This window comes from Corvus cornix, chromosome 11 (genome assembly GCF_000738735.6).
Source record: "Corvus cornix cornix isolate S_Up_H32 chromosome 11, ASM73873v5, whole genome shotgun sequence".
NCBI classification, from domain to species: Eukaryota; Metazoa; Chordata; class Aves; order Passeriformes; family Corvidae; genus Corvus; species Corvus cornix.
This window is the reverse complement of record NC_046341.1, coordinates 977,535-989,609: the sequence shown is the minus strand read 5'-3', so window position 1 is coordinate 989,609 and position 12,075 is coordinate 977,535. Positions and strand designations below refer to the sequence as shown.

General features: G+C 66.1%; 3 protein-coding genes across 3 annotated transcripts; 2 read left to right on the top strand and 1 right to left on the bottom strand.

Annotated features, from left to right (window-relative positions):
* Positions 1–1,400: 1,400 nt before the first annotated feature.
* On the top strand, positions 1,401–5,578 carry HAS3 (hyaluronan synthase 3). Its single transcript, XM_039558572.1, has 4 exons — positions 1,401–1,435; positions 2,229–2,849; positions 3,379–3,480; positions 3,586–5,578. Exons 2-4 carry the CDS (start codon positions 2,229–2,231, stop codon positions 4,507–4,509), a joined length of 1,647 nt encoding a protein of 548 aa, XP_039414506.1. The 5' UTR covers positions 1,401–1,435; the 3' UTR covers positions 4,510–5,578.
* CHTF8 (chromosome transmission fidelity factor 8) lies at positions 5,449–7,086 on the bottom strand. Its single transcript, XM_039558573.1, has 4 exons — positions 7,056–7,086; positions 6,511–6,542; positions 6,320–6,437; positions 5,449–6,245 (listed from the first exon to the last, which is right to left on the bottom strand). The coding sequence occupies exons 2-4, from the start codon at positions 6,531–6,533 to the stop codon at positions 6,030–6,032; spliced, it is 357 nt and encodes a 118-aa protein (XP_039414507.1). The 5' UTR covers positions 6,534–6,542; positions 7,056–7,086; the 3' UTR covers positions 5,449–6,029.
* A 109-nt stretch (positions 7,087–7,195) lies between these two features.
* On the top strand, positions 7,196–12,063 carry UTP4 (UTP4 small subunit processome component). Its single transcript, XM_039558596.1, has 16 exons — positions 7,196–7,417; positions 7,690–7,881; positions 7,955–8,039; positions 8,140–8,229; positions 8,386–8,594; positions 8,723–8,894; positions 8,975–9,066; positions 9,418–9,514; positions 9,703–9,767; positions 9,867–9,989; positions 10,101–10,260; positions 10,495–10,601; positions 10,826–10,921; positions 11,094–11,279; positions 11,359–11,469; positions 11,841–12,063. Exons 1-16 carry the CDS (start codon positions 7,259–7,261, stop codon positions 11,955–11,957), a joined length of 2,061 nt encoding a protein of 686 aa, XP_039414530.1. The 5' UTR covers positions 7,196–7,258; the 3' UTR covers positions 11,958–12,063.
* The last annotated feature ends 12 nt before the right edge of the window (positions 12,064–12,075 follow it).

Below are 12,075 nucleotides of genomic sequence, written 5' to 3'. Positions count from 1 at the left end.
CAAGCACTCCTCACCTCTCCTGGCGCTGGTATCAGCCCACAGGCACGCAGCGGGGTGCTGCTGTACCAGCTGTGCCTGTCCAGGGCCTGCTGTGCATGGCAGAGGAGGAATTTGGAATGAAAAGTCTCTTGGTTTGATGCACTGGCCGGGCACTGGCCGGCCATCCTGCCTCCAGGAGCAAGAATGTGTCCGGCTGTCCTGCTGCTGGGAACAAGGCAGCAGCTGTGCTGGAGGTGGAGAGAGTTTGGTTTCTACCTCGTGCAGCCATGGGCGCAGCAAAAAGTGAGGGGACCCTGATGAGGGCACAGGGAGGGCTGCAGGCACACTGCCCCTGTCCCCTGTCCCAGCACCGTGGTGGTGGCACAGGCACGACCCTGCTGTACTGGGCTTCACACCCCTGTGCCCCACCATGGCTATGTGGGAGTCCCGCTGGTGGTGCCGAGGGTCCCAGCGTGTCCCTGTCCCATCCAGGGACTCACCGGTTCCTCACCACTCGCTCCAGGTGCTTGGGAAGCTCCCAGACAACATCACCACAGCGCCGGGGGTGTCAGCAAGGGGGACCCGCCTGCCCGGGGTGCTCCTGCTGGAGGGATCCCCTTTCCCAGCTCCTGGTGCTTGGAGTCTCCGGGCCCAATCCCGGCACCACCTTGCACCCAGCTCCCAGCACAGCAGGACACGGCTGGGGTGAGAAACACAAAAGTGCTAAATTTGAGCCCCGAGTCGAGGCTGTGGCTCCTACCTACTCAGAATGGCCCCTCCAGGAGCTGGTTGTCCCCTGCCACCAGGCCGGCACGGGGACAAAGTGCTGCTGTCCCCGGGATGACCCTGGTCCTGCCCCGGCACCCACCGGCCACGGGGACAGAGTGACACGGGTGACTTCTGCCGCGGGGGGACACGGTGGCACAGGAAGGTGACACGTGGGTGTGATGAGAGGGGCCCCGAGAGCGGGGCGGGGGGAGATGGAGTGGCCGGTTCCTGCCCCGTGGCTCGGTGCCGGTGCCCGCGGTGCCTGATGCCGGTGCCGGGTGATGGTGATGCCGGTTCCGGTGCAGCATCGGAGCCGCTGCCGGTGCTGCCGGTACAGCAGCTGTGCCGTGATGCCTGTGATGATGCCAGTGCCGGTGCAGCACTGGTGCCGCTGATGCCGGTGCCGCCGGTGCTGCCGGTGCCGGTCATCACTCCCGCAGTGCGGGGCTGGGGCCGGTGCCAGGTGCTGCCGGTGCGGGGCGGATTCCCGGGGGTTGCGGGCGGAGCTGGAGCCGGTGCCGGTGCTGGTGCCGGGGGCGGTGCCGGCGGTCCCGGTGCCGGTGCCGGTGCCGGGCGGGGCCCCCGCGGGCTGCGGGCGGTGCCGGCCCCGCCGCGGTATAAAGGGGCCGCACGGGCCGGGCCGGGCGCACAGCGGCGGCGGCGGGTGGGGAGCGGCGGCACCACCACGGTGAGTCCCGGTCCCTCCTTCTCCCTCCCAGCCCCGCTGGTGCCGACTCGGGGCGCCCCCGCGGTGCTGCGAGACCGGCGGCTCAGGAGGCTGCGGGGCCGGGGGTAACGGGCAGTCGGCAGCGCCGGGGGGCTGCAGGACCGGGAGGAGCCGGCAGCGCCGGGGGCTGCGAGACCGGGAGGAAGCCGGAGGGGTTTCCCGGGAGGTGCCGCCGGGGGTCCCGGGGCTGGCTCTGCGCCCTGCCCGCACCCCCGCACGTGCTCGTGCACCCCCGACCCGCCCGCACTCCCTGCCCGCGTCCCGGAGCGGCTCCGCAGTCCCGTCCCGCCCGCGCTGTTCGTCCCATCCCGCAGCGGGGTGGGGGTCTGGGCGCTGCCGTCCCCGCAGCCGGGGGTCCCTCCGCACGCGCTCGGGGCGGAGGAGGGCTCTGGGCGGCCGTGATTTCCCCGGGGACACCCTGGTCCCTGCCATCGCTGTGCCCTTCCCTGTCCTCCAGCCCAGCCATCGCCTGGGAGCAGCCGTGCTCCTGCTTGGGTGGATGGGGGGTGCTGGCACTGTACACAGTGGGGTACTCGGGACCCCTACATCTCACCTGGCACCACACACAGTGGGGTGCGTGGGACCCCTGCACCTCCTCTGGCACCTTGGAGGTACTGGGAAGGCGTCACCCCCAAACCAGTGACCGGCGATGGGCCAGCAGAGGAGCAGGGCCACCCCGCTTTTGTGTTCTGGGTGACCTGATGGGGAGGATGTCCACCTGTCCCTGCCCTGATCGTGCCCCGTGTCCCCCCAGATGCCAGGGAGCCTCTCCACGGCCCTGCGTGTCGTGGGGACCAGCCTCTTCGCCGTGGCGGTGCTGGGGGGAATCCTGGCCGCCTACGTCACAGGGTACCAGTTCATCCACACGGAGAAGCACTACCTCTCCTTCGGGCTCTACGGGGCCATCCTGGGGCTGCACCTCTTCATCCAGAGCCTCTTCGCCTTCCTGGAACACCGGCGCATGCGGGGCGAGGGGCAGCCGGTGCGGCCGGGGCGCTCGGTGGCCCTCTGCATCGCCGCCTTCCAGGAGGATCCCGACTACCTGACGAAGTGCCTGCGCTCTGTCAAACGCATCGCCTTCCCTGACCTCAAAGTGGTGATGGTGGTGGACGGGAATGGCCCCGATGACACCTACATGCTGGACATCTTCCACGACGTGATGGGCTCTGAGCACTCTGGCAGCTACATCTGGAGGAGCAACTTCCACGCGCAGGGCGAGGGGGAGACGGAGGCCGGGCTGCGGGAAGGGCTGGCCCGTGTTCAGGCGCTGGTCCGCAGCAACACCTACTCCTGCATCCTCCAGAAGTGGGGTGGGAAGCGGGAGGTGATGTACACGGCATTCCGGGCGCTTGGAGACTCCGTGGACTATATCCAGGTGCATGCATGGGCTGGGGGGATGTGGGCAGCGAGCGTCCTGCCGGCATGGCCGGGCAGAGCGGCTGTGGGTGGAACGGGAGCAGCCCCGGGAATCCTCAGTAGCACCTGGGTGCCTGGCACTGGATCTGGCCCCATGCATGACAGTGCAGGGCTGGGGGCAGCTGGCACTGGGGTGGCTGAGCTGTTGAGCCCTGCCCACACAGCTGCCCACGGGGGTGTCCCATCACCTCCTCAGCACATGCCCGGCTGTGGTGCCATCCCGTGGGACAGTGCGGCACGGGGCGCCAGGTCCCCACATGCGGTGACTGGGACAGGTCCTCCCTCAGTGCCAGCAGCCAGAGATGAGTGTCCTGGGCAGCGGTGCCCCGGTACCACCGGGTGCTCTGCTCCCTGCCATCGCCTGCCGGTCTCCGGGGCTCTGCCTGGTCTCGCCGACCGCGGCTCAGGCTTGCCTGGCTGTGGGCTGGGCTGTCTGCCGGGTGTGCGTGGGCGGCGGGAGCGGGGCTCGACATTCCCTCTGCCCCCAGGTGTGTGACTCAGACACGGTGCTGGACCCCGCCTGCACCGCCGAGATGCTCCGCATCCTGGAGGCCGACCCCCACGTCGGCGGCGTTGGCGGCGACGTCCAGGTACCCTGGCATGCGGGAGGGCAGCCCGGGCGGCGAGGCGAGGGCAGGGCTGGGGGTGCCGGGGGCCTGCAGCACTGCCGGGGCTCACATCCATCCCCTCCCCAGATCCTGAACAAGTACGACTCGTGGCTCTCCTTCCTGAGCAGCGTGCGGTACTGGATGGCCTTCAACGTGGAGCGCGCGTGCCAGTCGTACTTCGGGTGCGTGCAGTGCATCAGCGGCCCCCTGGGCATGTACCGCAACGCGCTGCTGCAGCAGTTCCTCGAGGACTGGTACCACCAGACCTTCCTGGGCAGCAAGTGCAGCTTCGGGGACGACCGGCACCTCACCAACCGCGTGCTCAGCCTGGGCTACCGGACCAAGTACACGGCTCGCTCCAAGTGCCTGACGGAGACCCCCACGCGGTACCTGCGCTGGCTCAACCAGCAGACCCGCTGGAGCAAGTCCTACTTCCGCGAGTGGCTCTACAACGCGCTCTGGTTCCACAAGCATCACCTCTGGATGACCTATGAGTCGGTGGTCACCGGCTTCTTCCCCTTCTTCCTCATCGCCACCGTCATCCAGCTCTTCTACCGCGGCCGCGTCTGGAACATTCTCCTGTTCCTGCTGACAGTGCAGCTGGTGGGTGTCATCAAGGCCACCTATGCCTGCTTCCTGCGTGGCAATGCCGAGATGATCTTCATGTCCCTCTATGCCCTCCTCTACATGTCCAGCCTGCTGCCCGCCAAAATCTTCGCCATTGCCACCATCAACAAGTCGGGCTGGGGCACCTCAGGGCGCCGCACCATTGTGGTGAACTTCGTGGGGCTGCTGCCGGTGTCAGTGTGGGTGGCGGTGCTGCTGGGCGGGCTGGCCTACACCGCCTACAGCCAGGACCTCTTCAGCGAGACCGAGGTGGCCTTTCTCATCTCAGGTGCCATCCTCTATGCCTGCTACTGGGTGGCCCTGCTCACCCTCTACCTGGCCATCGTCGCCCGCCGCTGTGGCAAGCGACAGGAGCAGTGTGGGCTGGTCTTCACTGAGGTCTGACCGCAGGGTGGTCCGTGCCAGGGTCATCCCGTGTGCCGTGGTGATCCAGCGTGTCAGGGTAAGCCACCCCCTATCCCCTCTTCCCCATGCCAGAACCACCAGGTGCTGGAGTGAACACCCCCAGTCCCCTTTTTCCCCATCCCGGAGCTGCTGGGCAGCGCTGAGCGCTCCCAACCCTTGGCATTTCTCATCAGATCTTGAAATCTTGCTTTTTTTCTTTATTAAGATGTTTATTTTTCCTATATTTTCATTTTTCCACACGGAGAAGCCGAGCCAGGGCTGCCCATCACCCAGCTGGGTGCTGCCGGCCGCAGCCCCGCTGTGCCCTATGGAGCACCCTGGTGTGGAGCGCTGCTGGCCGCGCTCCTCCCGCCCCACTCCAGAATTTTCCACCCTTTGGTGCTTTTTACGGGGATTTCAGTCCCACCTCCATGGTGCTACAGCACTTCCCACCCCCAGGACACACAGTCTCCGTCCAGCATGGTGCCAGTGCTGCTGGCTGGTGCTGCCTCTGCCCCACGGCTGCGTGCGGGCACGTACCCACGGGGAGCCCCCCAGGCCTTTCGGGGGGTCTGGCTGCTCCAGGAGGGCAGCAGGTCCCTTCAGCTTTGCCAAAGAGCCAAGGGGGGATCCTGGTATGGAGAAACTGGGAAAACTGGGGGGCTCTGTGTTCGCCAGAGTGTTGCTGGAGACCCTTTTGGGCCACGTCACACTCTGGGCAACGCACAGCCCCATCATTCCCACCCCGCTACCTTCCCAGCAGTGGGAAGATGGGGATTTAGGAAAGGTGCTTCCCAACCTTTCCCCTCCCCAGGGAATTCACCTGTGGGTCCTTTTTTCAGGACTTGGATAAAAATCCCTTTCTATGACAGAGCTTTTAGCTGGTTTTTGTTTAATTTAATACAAGGTTTTTTAGAAGACTTTTGTAGCTCTTTGGTATTGTTGCAGATGGTTTGTAAATCTATTTATTTTTGAACCTGCCAGGGGGATTTTTTTTCATATTTCGGGCGGAAAAAGCTGGTTTTTATATCCTGATGGAATGTGGAAATAAAGACTTGCAGTGAGGATACATGGTGTGTTTTGGGGAGGGTCCCTGGTCCCCCTGCCTGACTTGAGGGAGGTTGGTCCTGAGTCCCTGCATGGCACTGGTGCCCCTACAGCTGCAGGGAGGGGTTAGAAGGAGACATCTCCACACTGGCACCTCCATGGATCCCTGGGAGCTGCTGGACACTGCGGGCAGCCCGTAGGGTGGGACACCCCTGCCCAGGCTCACAGGAGGTCCCTATCTACCAGGAGCTGTATCCCTGAGGGTGACCCACAGCGTCTGAGGCCAAGAGCTTGGTCACTCTCTGAAAATAGTCATTTTGGGGGGGACAAGTGACCCAGAAAGGGCTCTAGGTGTCCAGACACCAGCAGCTCCAGAGTCCTCTGTGCAGGACAGGGATGAGGTCCTGGATCTTCCCAAGTCCCTGCCGCTTTTTCCAGCAGCAGATCACAGTTCACAGCCCACATCCTTCCCCTTAGACCTTCTTGGGCACGTGGGTGATGATGGGCTTGGGGCGGGTTTTGAAGAGCAGTTTGGTTTTAATGAGGGCGGTGACGGTGTAGCGGCCGTGGGGCCCCGCGGGGCTGGGCTGGGGGGCTCCTCCCTGCTTCACCAGCACGGCAAACGGCTTCTCCAGCTGCACCACCTTCCCGTAGAGGATGTGATGGCCCACGATGAGCACAGGGATACCCTGGGGAGAGCAGAGGGTGAGGGTGAGGCTGGGCTGGAGGGTTCCTGGAGGGTGCCGGTGGTGTCCAGCCTCACCTCAGAGGTGTAGTGCAGGTCTCCCAGCAGGCTCCCGGCCAGGCTCCCGCTCTGCCGGGGCACCACCTCGCCCTGCAGCTCCACCAGCACCCACTGTGCCAGGGCCCCCGCGCCGCCGCTGTGGGAGAGAGGGGGGGTCACCCTGGCCCGGCTGGCACAGGGGCCACAGGGACCGGACCTGCAGGGCTCACCTGGAGATGACGATCTGCACCATGCTGGGGCTCTGCCAGGGGTTGCAGAGACACGGTCAGGGCAGGGGGAGCGGGTAGGGGAGCAGGAGCCCCTGGCCCTTCCCCTCTACCCCTGGGGCCCCAGGACGAGCTTCTGTCCCTGGGCCCCCCACACACTCACCATGCACAGACCCCCGTTCTGGGCCCACAGATCCTGAGATCCATCCCCCTGGGCCCCACAGACCCCCAAGCCCAGATCTCCCCCCAACGCGTCCTACTGCCCCCCCAGCCCCACAGACACCCCAGATCCAGCCCCAGCACCCCCAGCCCTCCTGTCCAGACGCCAGACCCCCCCAGACCCATCCCCTCCCCGCTACCCATAGACCCCCATGCCCAGAAACCCCCCCAGACCCAGACCCGCCGCCGGGCCCGGCGCCTCCCGTGCCGCCGCCCGGTCGCGCGGGGCGCTGGTGCCCTCCAGCGGCACCGGCGCCGCGGGGCCGGCCCGGGGCAGTCCGGTGGGGCCGCTCGGGGCCGAACCCCTCCCGTCTGCACCGTGCGCTCACCCCGGGCCGCACCCCGGCCCCGCCGCCCCGGCCCCGCGCCCGCCGCCGGCAGCGCCCGAATCTCCCGCCGCGCCGCCGCTTCCGCTTCCGGTGACGCGCGGCCCCCGGGGCAGCTCCGGTTCCGGCGCGCCGCGCGCACGTGGGGCGGAGCGGGGCCGGGACCGCGACCGGGGCCGGAGCGGTGCCGGGGCCGGCGGAGCGCGATGGGCGAGTTCGAGGTGCACCGGGTGCGGTTCTTCGGGCTGGTGCCGGCGGGCGTGCGCTGCCTCGCCTGCCACCCCCGCGGCGCCCGCCTGGCGCTGGCCCGCACCGACGGCACCGTCGAGGTGTACAACTTCGCCGCCAACTACTTCCAGGAGAAGGTGAGGGCACTGGCACGGGCCGTACCGGGCTTGTGCTGAGCCGTACCGAGCTTTATCGAGCTTTATCGAGCTTGTACCGGGTACGTACCGTGCACGTACCGAGCCCGTACCGTGCTTACTTGATCCTTCCGGTCGGCATCGAGCCTAGCCGGGCCGTACCGAGCCGGGAGCAGGCTTTACTTGGCCCTACGGATCCGCACCGGGGCTGTACCGGGCTTTATTCGGCCCCGCTGATCCGTACCGGGCCGTACCGTGACCCCGTCCCTGCGCAGGTGATCCCCGGGCACGAGGCGCGGTCGGTGGAGTCGCTGTGCTGGGCGGCCGGGGACCGGCTGTTCGGGGCCGGGCTCGGCGGGGACATCACCGAGTACGATCTGTCCCGGCTGAGCGCGGCCCGCGGCGTGGATGGCGGCGGGGGCCCCGTCTGGAGCCTGGCGGCCAACGGCACCGGCAGCCAGCTGGCGGTGAGTCCCGCCGGGCGCGGCGGCGGGGGCAGAGCGTCCCGCTGTGCCCCGCGCTGATCCCCATCCCCCGCAGATCGGCTGCGAGGACGGCTCCGTTAAGATCTTCCAAGTCGTTCCTGGGGGAATCCAGTTTGAGCGGAACCTGGACAGGCGGAAAGGTGGGTCCTGGCTGCAGCGCCGTGCCTCTGTCCCTCCGGGCATCCCGGTGGCCGCGGGGCTGCGAGCCCACGGGCTCTCACACGGAGCTTCCCTCCCCAGGCCGTGTCCTGTGCCTGTCGTGGCACCCCTCAGACACTCACATCGTGGCCGGCTCCATCGACTTCTTCCGTGTGATCGACGTCACTTCAGGTACCTGCTGCCCCTGGAGTGATCCCATCCCATCCCATCCCATCCCATCCCATCCCATCCCATCCCATCCCATCCCATCCCATCCCCTGGGACCGCTGGCACCCACTGGCCGCACCGGGGGATCCCCCGGTCACCCCCAGCCTTCTCCCACTCCAGGCCAGACGGTGCAGAGGATCATGGTGAACCACCACGTGGAGAAGGCCAAGCGCGAGTGCGTGGTGTGGGCCATCGCCCTCCTCTCCCGCGGCACCGTGGTCAGCGCCGACTCCTTCGGGAGGGTGCAGTTCTGGGACTGGGAGCAGGGCACGCTGGCAGAGTCCCACACCGTCAGCACCTCGGCCGCGCTCTCTCTGGCTGTGTCAGAGGTGGGCGAGACCCCCGTGTCCCCCCCGGGCTGACAAGGAGCGGGAGCTGCTGCACTCGGTGCTTCCCAGCAGTGCCCTCCTGTTCCTCCCAGTCTGCTCCCACAACCTTGTCCTGTTTTCCTCTGCAGAAGGAGGACAGCATCGTCGTGGGCACCTCGACCGGGGCCACCTACCAGCTGCAGCTGCTGCCAGTGAAGCTGGGCGGGCTGGAGAAGCGCTGGGTGCGGACAAAGCCCTTCCAGTACCACAGCCACGACGTGCGGGCTGTGGCACACAGCCCCACCGCCCTCATCTCCGGGGGTAGGACTGCCGGTGGCACCGGGACCGGGCTGGATCTCTCCTCGTGGTACCGGCTCGGCTGACCTGTGCTTGGCTTCCAGGCCTGGATGCTCAGCTGGTGATCCGCCCGCTGATGGAGAAAATACAGAAGAAGGGCTACGACGCAGCACTCCGAAAATTCACCTTCCCCCATGTGAGTGATGCATGGATTGGGGTCTTGGGGCTGGTAGGGCTGGATCTCCCTGCCCCACCAGGTGCCCTCATTGCCCTGCCAGGATTCCTTCCCTGTCCCTGGGTCCCTTCTCTGCCCCACTGTGTCCCCTTTCCTGGTACATCTGGAGGCTTCTGCCAAGGAGCAGTAGAAGTCGTCAAGCTGGTCTTGCTGGTCCCGCTGGGTCTACATCTCCAGGCTCCCATCCCACAGACCTAATTTCCCTGCTCTCCCCCGCTGCGGAGTCTCCAGCACCTTAGGGCATTTCAGCTGTGCCCCAGCCCGTTGTGCCAGGCTGTGGGTCCATGACATCCTGCATGTTTTTCCACGCAGCGACGCCTCGTCTCCTGCGCCAGGAAAGCCCGGCTGCTCCTCTTCCAGTTCTCCCAGCACCTGGAGCTCTGGAGACTTGGCTCCACTGAGGAGACTGGTGAGTCACAGGCGCAGCTCTCCGGTGTCAGCTCCCTGGCAGAGCCCATGCTGCCAGCAGGATTTTGGGATTGAGCTGGCCTGCACCTCGGGGAAGGGTCTGGGCACTCCCCCAGGATCTGCAGCTGCTCAAAGGGCCCTGTGTGATTTTCCCACTATCACTGATGCTCCGTGTGGTTTCTTTCCCAGGAAAGGACGGCGAGGTCCTTCCCTTGTGCCGGATGCCGGAGCACCTCGTACAGCTCAAGAGCAAGGTAGGGCTGAGGGTGCTGGGGTGTGCCTGGGGCAGCTGAGGGGTGTGTGCTGCGCTCTGGGGGTTCCTCGGGCCGCCCTCAGCCCCGTGGCATTCCCAGGGCCCGGAGCACATCTACTGCAGCTGCGTCTCACCCTGCGGCACCTGGATCGGCTACTCCACCGCCTCCCGCTTCCAGCTGTACCGCGTGCGCTGTGACGGGGACGGCGTCAGCCTCAGGAAGGTCAGAGGGGTGGGGGCTGTGGGGTCCTGGGGGCTGGTGTGGCCAGTGTCACTTGTGGGGATGTGGGTGACAGTAGGGTGGCTGCCAGGGCTGTGTTGTCCCCGCTCCCAGGTCCCCAGAGTGCCCAAGCTGCTGCCTCCGGCCTACCAGCTCCAGTTCTCCGCCGACTCTGACAGCCTCTTCGTCGCCTCCGCTCGAGGATCTGTCCACGTCCTCCAGCTGCTGGAGCCGGGGGGCTGCAAACACCTGCACACCCTGCGGCCGCCCTCAGGTGTGGGCTGGGGGGAGCTGGGATGGTGCTGGGGGTTCCTGGGCTCCACATCTCCCTCCCCTGTGGGGGCAGAGGGGGGATGTCCCCCTTTCCTGCCCTGAGGGGCACGTGAGTTTGTCCTGGGGTTGTTTGTGCCCTGATGGCCTGGCACTGGAAGATCTGGGGATGTGGGGTTGGGTGTCCCTGGGGGGTTTGGGGCTCCCAGCACCCCTCTCAGCCTGAGGGTCTCTGCAGGCTGCTCTGAGGCTGTTTACCTGCTGGCGCCGAGCGCGGACGGGCACTGGCTGGCAGCCGTCAGCGGCGACTGGGTCATCCACATCTACAACCTGAAATGCTTCAAGGTGGGCCTGGGAATGAGCCCCCAGCCTCAGGGGACGGGGCATGGGGGGCTCAGCAGGCAGGGCCCCCCAGGAGCCATCACTGCATCCCCATAGCGGGGCTGGGATGGGTGTGTGGGAAAGGGGGTCAGAGGCAGTCCCGGAGGTTCTGGTCAGGGGTGGGTGTGTGGGAGAGGTGCCAGCGGTGGCCCTGGTGGGTCCTGTCAGTGCACTGTCCCCTCCTGCAGCATCACTGCGTGGTGCCCACCTACAGCTGCGCCGTATCGGCCCTCGCCATCCACCCCAGCACCAACAACCTTGTGATCGCCTACTCAGACCAACAGGTGGGAGCTCTTCTGGTCCAGCTCTCATGGCCCTGCTCCCTTCCCCGTGCCTCTCTCCCTGCCCTCAGAGCTTTTCGGCCCGGCTTGGGGACCTGGCTGGAGCCGCTGGTGCGGGGGTGCTGCCAGGAGCAGACGCCCCTGAGCCGCCCCGTGTCCCTGCTGTCCCGTGCAGCTGTTTGAGTTCAGCATCCCCGAGAAGCAGTACACGAGCTGGAGCCGCGCCGTGCAGAGCCGGGGGCTGCACCGCGCCTGGCTGGAGCGGGACTCGCCCATCACACACATCACCTTCAACCCCAAGAACCCCGCGCACATCCTGCTCCACGACACCTACTTGCTCTGCGTCCTCGACAAGTCCCTGGTGAGCCCGCGAGAGGGCTGGGGGTGCCCGGGGTGTGTTCCTGTGGGAGCGCTGACCTGGGCTGTGCCCGCTCTCGCAGCCCCTGCCCGATGACAGCACCCTCCTGATGAACCAGAGCACCCTGAAACAGCTCCCGGAGACGGCCAGGAAGCGGCAGCTCCACGCCTTCAAGATCTGCAAGAAGTTCCAGGTTGGGTGATGGTGTTGGCGAGCAGGGTCATGGAGATGCTCGGGCTCTGGAGAGGGACTTTGAACGTGGGCCTGGAGTGCCAGGACAAGGGGGAATGGCTTCCCACTGCCAGAGGGCAGGGTTAGATGGGATATTGGGAAGGAATTCTTGGCTGTGAGGGTGGGGAGGCCCTGGCACAGGGTGCCCAGGGAAGCTGTGGCTGCCCCTGGATCCCTGGGAGTGTCCAAGGCCAGGTTGGACCGGGCTTGGAGCAACCTGGGATAGTGGAAGATGTCCCTGCCCATGGCAGGGGGTAGGAACAGGATCCCTTAAAGGTCTCTTCCACCCCAAACCGTTCCCTGATTCCATGTTTTCCATCTCCTGCCCTGCAGCCCCTGCTCTTCATGGATCTGCTGGACGAGAACTGCCTGGTTGTGGTGGAACGACCCATCATGGACTTCAAAACCCAGCTGCCTATGCCTGTCCAACAGAAGAAATTTGGCACCTGAGAGCAGAAGAAGCTGCTCCAACCTCGGGAACTGTCTCTCTGCTTCCTGGAGCACTGTAGGAATTTTCCTAGGGTGCTGTAGGAATAAAACCTCGCTGTTCTGTACATGTCCAGGCTCA

Bases quoted from the DNA above. Each gene is read 5' to 3' on its own strand.
- UTP4 (XM_039558596.1), top strand. From the start codon at position 7,259: ATGGGCGAGTTCGAGGTGCACCGGGTGCGGTTCTTCGGGCTGGTGCCG. The intron at 7,882-7,954 runs GTGAGTCCCGCC...CATCCCCCGCAG, and splicing joins GCACCGGCAGCCAGCTGGCG to ATCGGCTGCGAGGACGGCTC. The intron at 11,470-11,840 runs GTTGGGTGATGG...CCTGCCCTGCAG, and splicing joins AGATCTGCAAGAAGTTCCAG to CCCCTGCTCTTCATGGATCT.
- CHTF8 (XM_039558573.1), bottom strand. From the start codon at position 6,533: ATGGTGCAGATCGTCATCTCCAG. The intron at 6,438-6,510 runs GTGAGCCCTGCA...TCTCTCCCACAG, and splicing joins GTGCAGATCGTCATCTCCAG to CGGCGGCGCGGGGGCCCTGG. The intron at 6,246-6,319 runs GTGAGGCTGGAC...TGCTCTCCCCAG, and splicing joins ACCTGCACTACACCTCTGAG to GGTATCCCTGTGCTCATCGT.
- HAS3 (XM_039558572.1), top strand. From the start codon at position 2,229: ATGCCAGGGAGCCTCTCCACGGCCCTGCGTGTCGTGGGGACCAGCCTC. The intron at 2,850-3,378 runs GTGCATGCATGG...CTCTGCCCCCAG, and splicing joins ACTCCGTGGACTATATCCAG to GTGTGTGACTCAGACACGGT. The intron at 3,481-3,585 runs GTACCCTGGCAT...TCCCCTCCCCAG, and splicing joins GCGTTGGCGGCGACGTCCAG to ATCCTGAACAAGTACGACTC.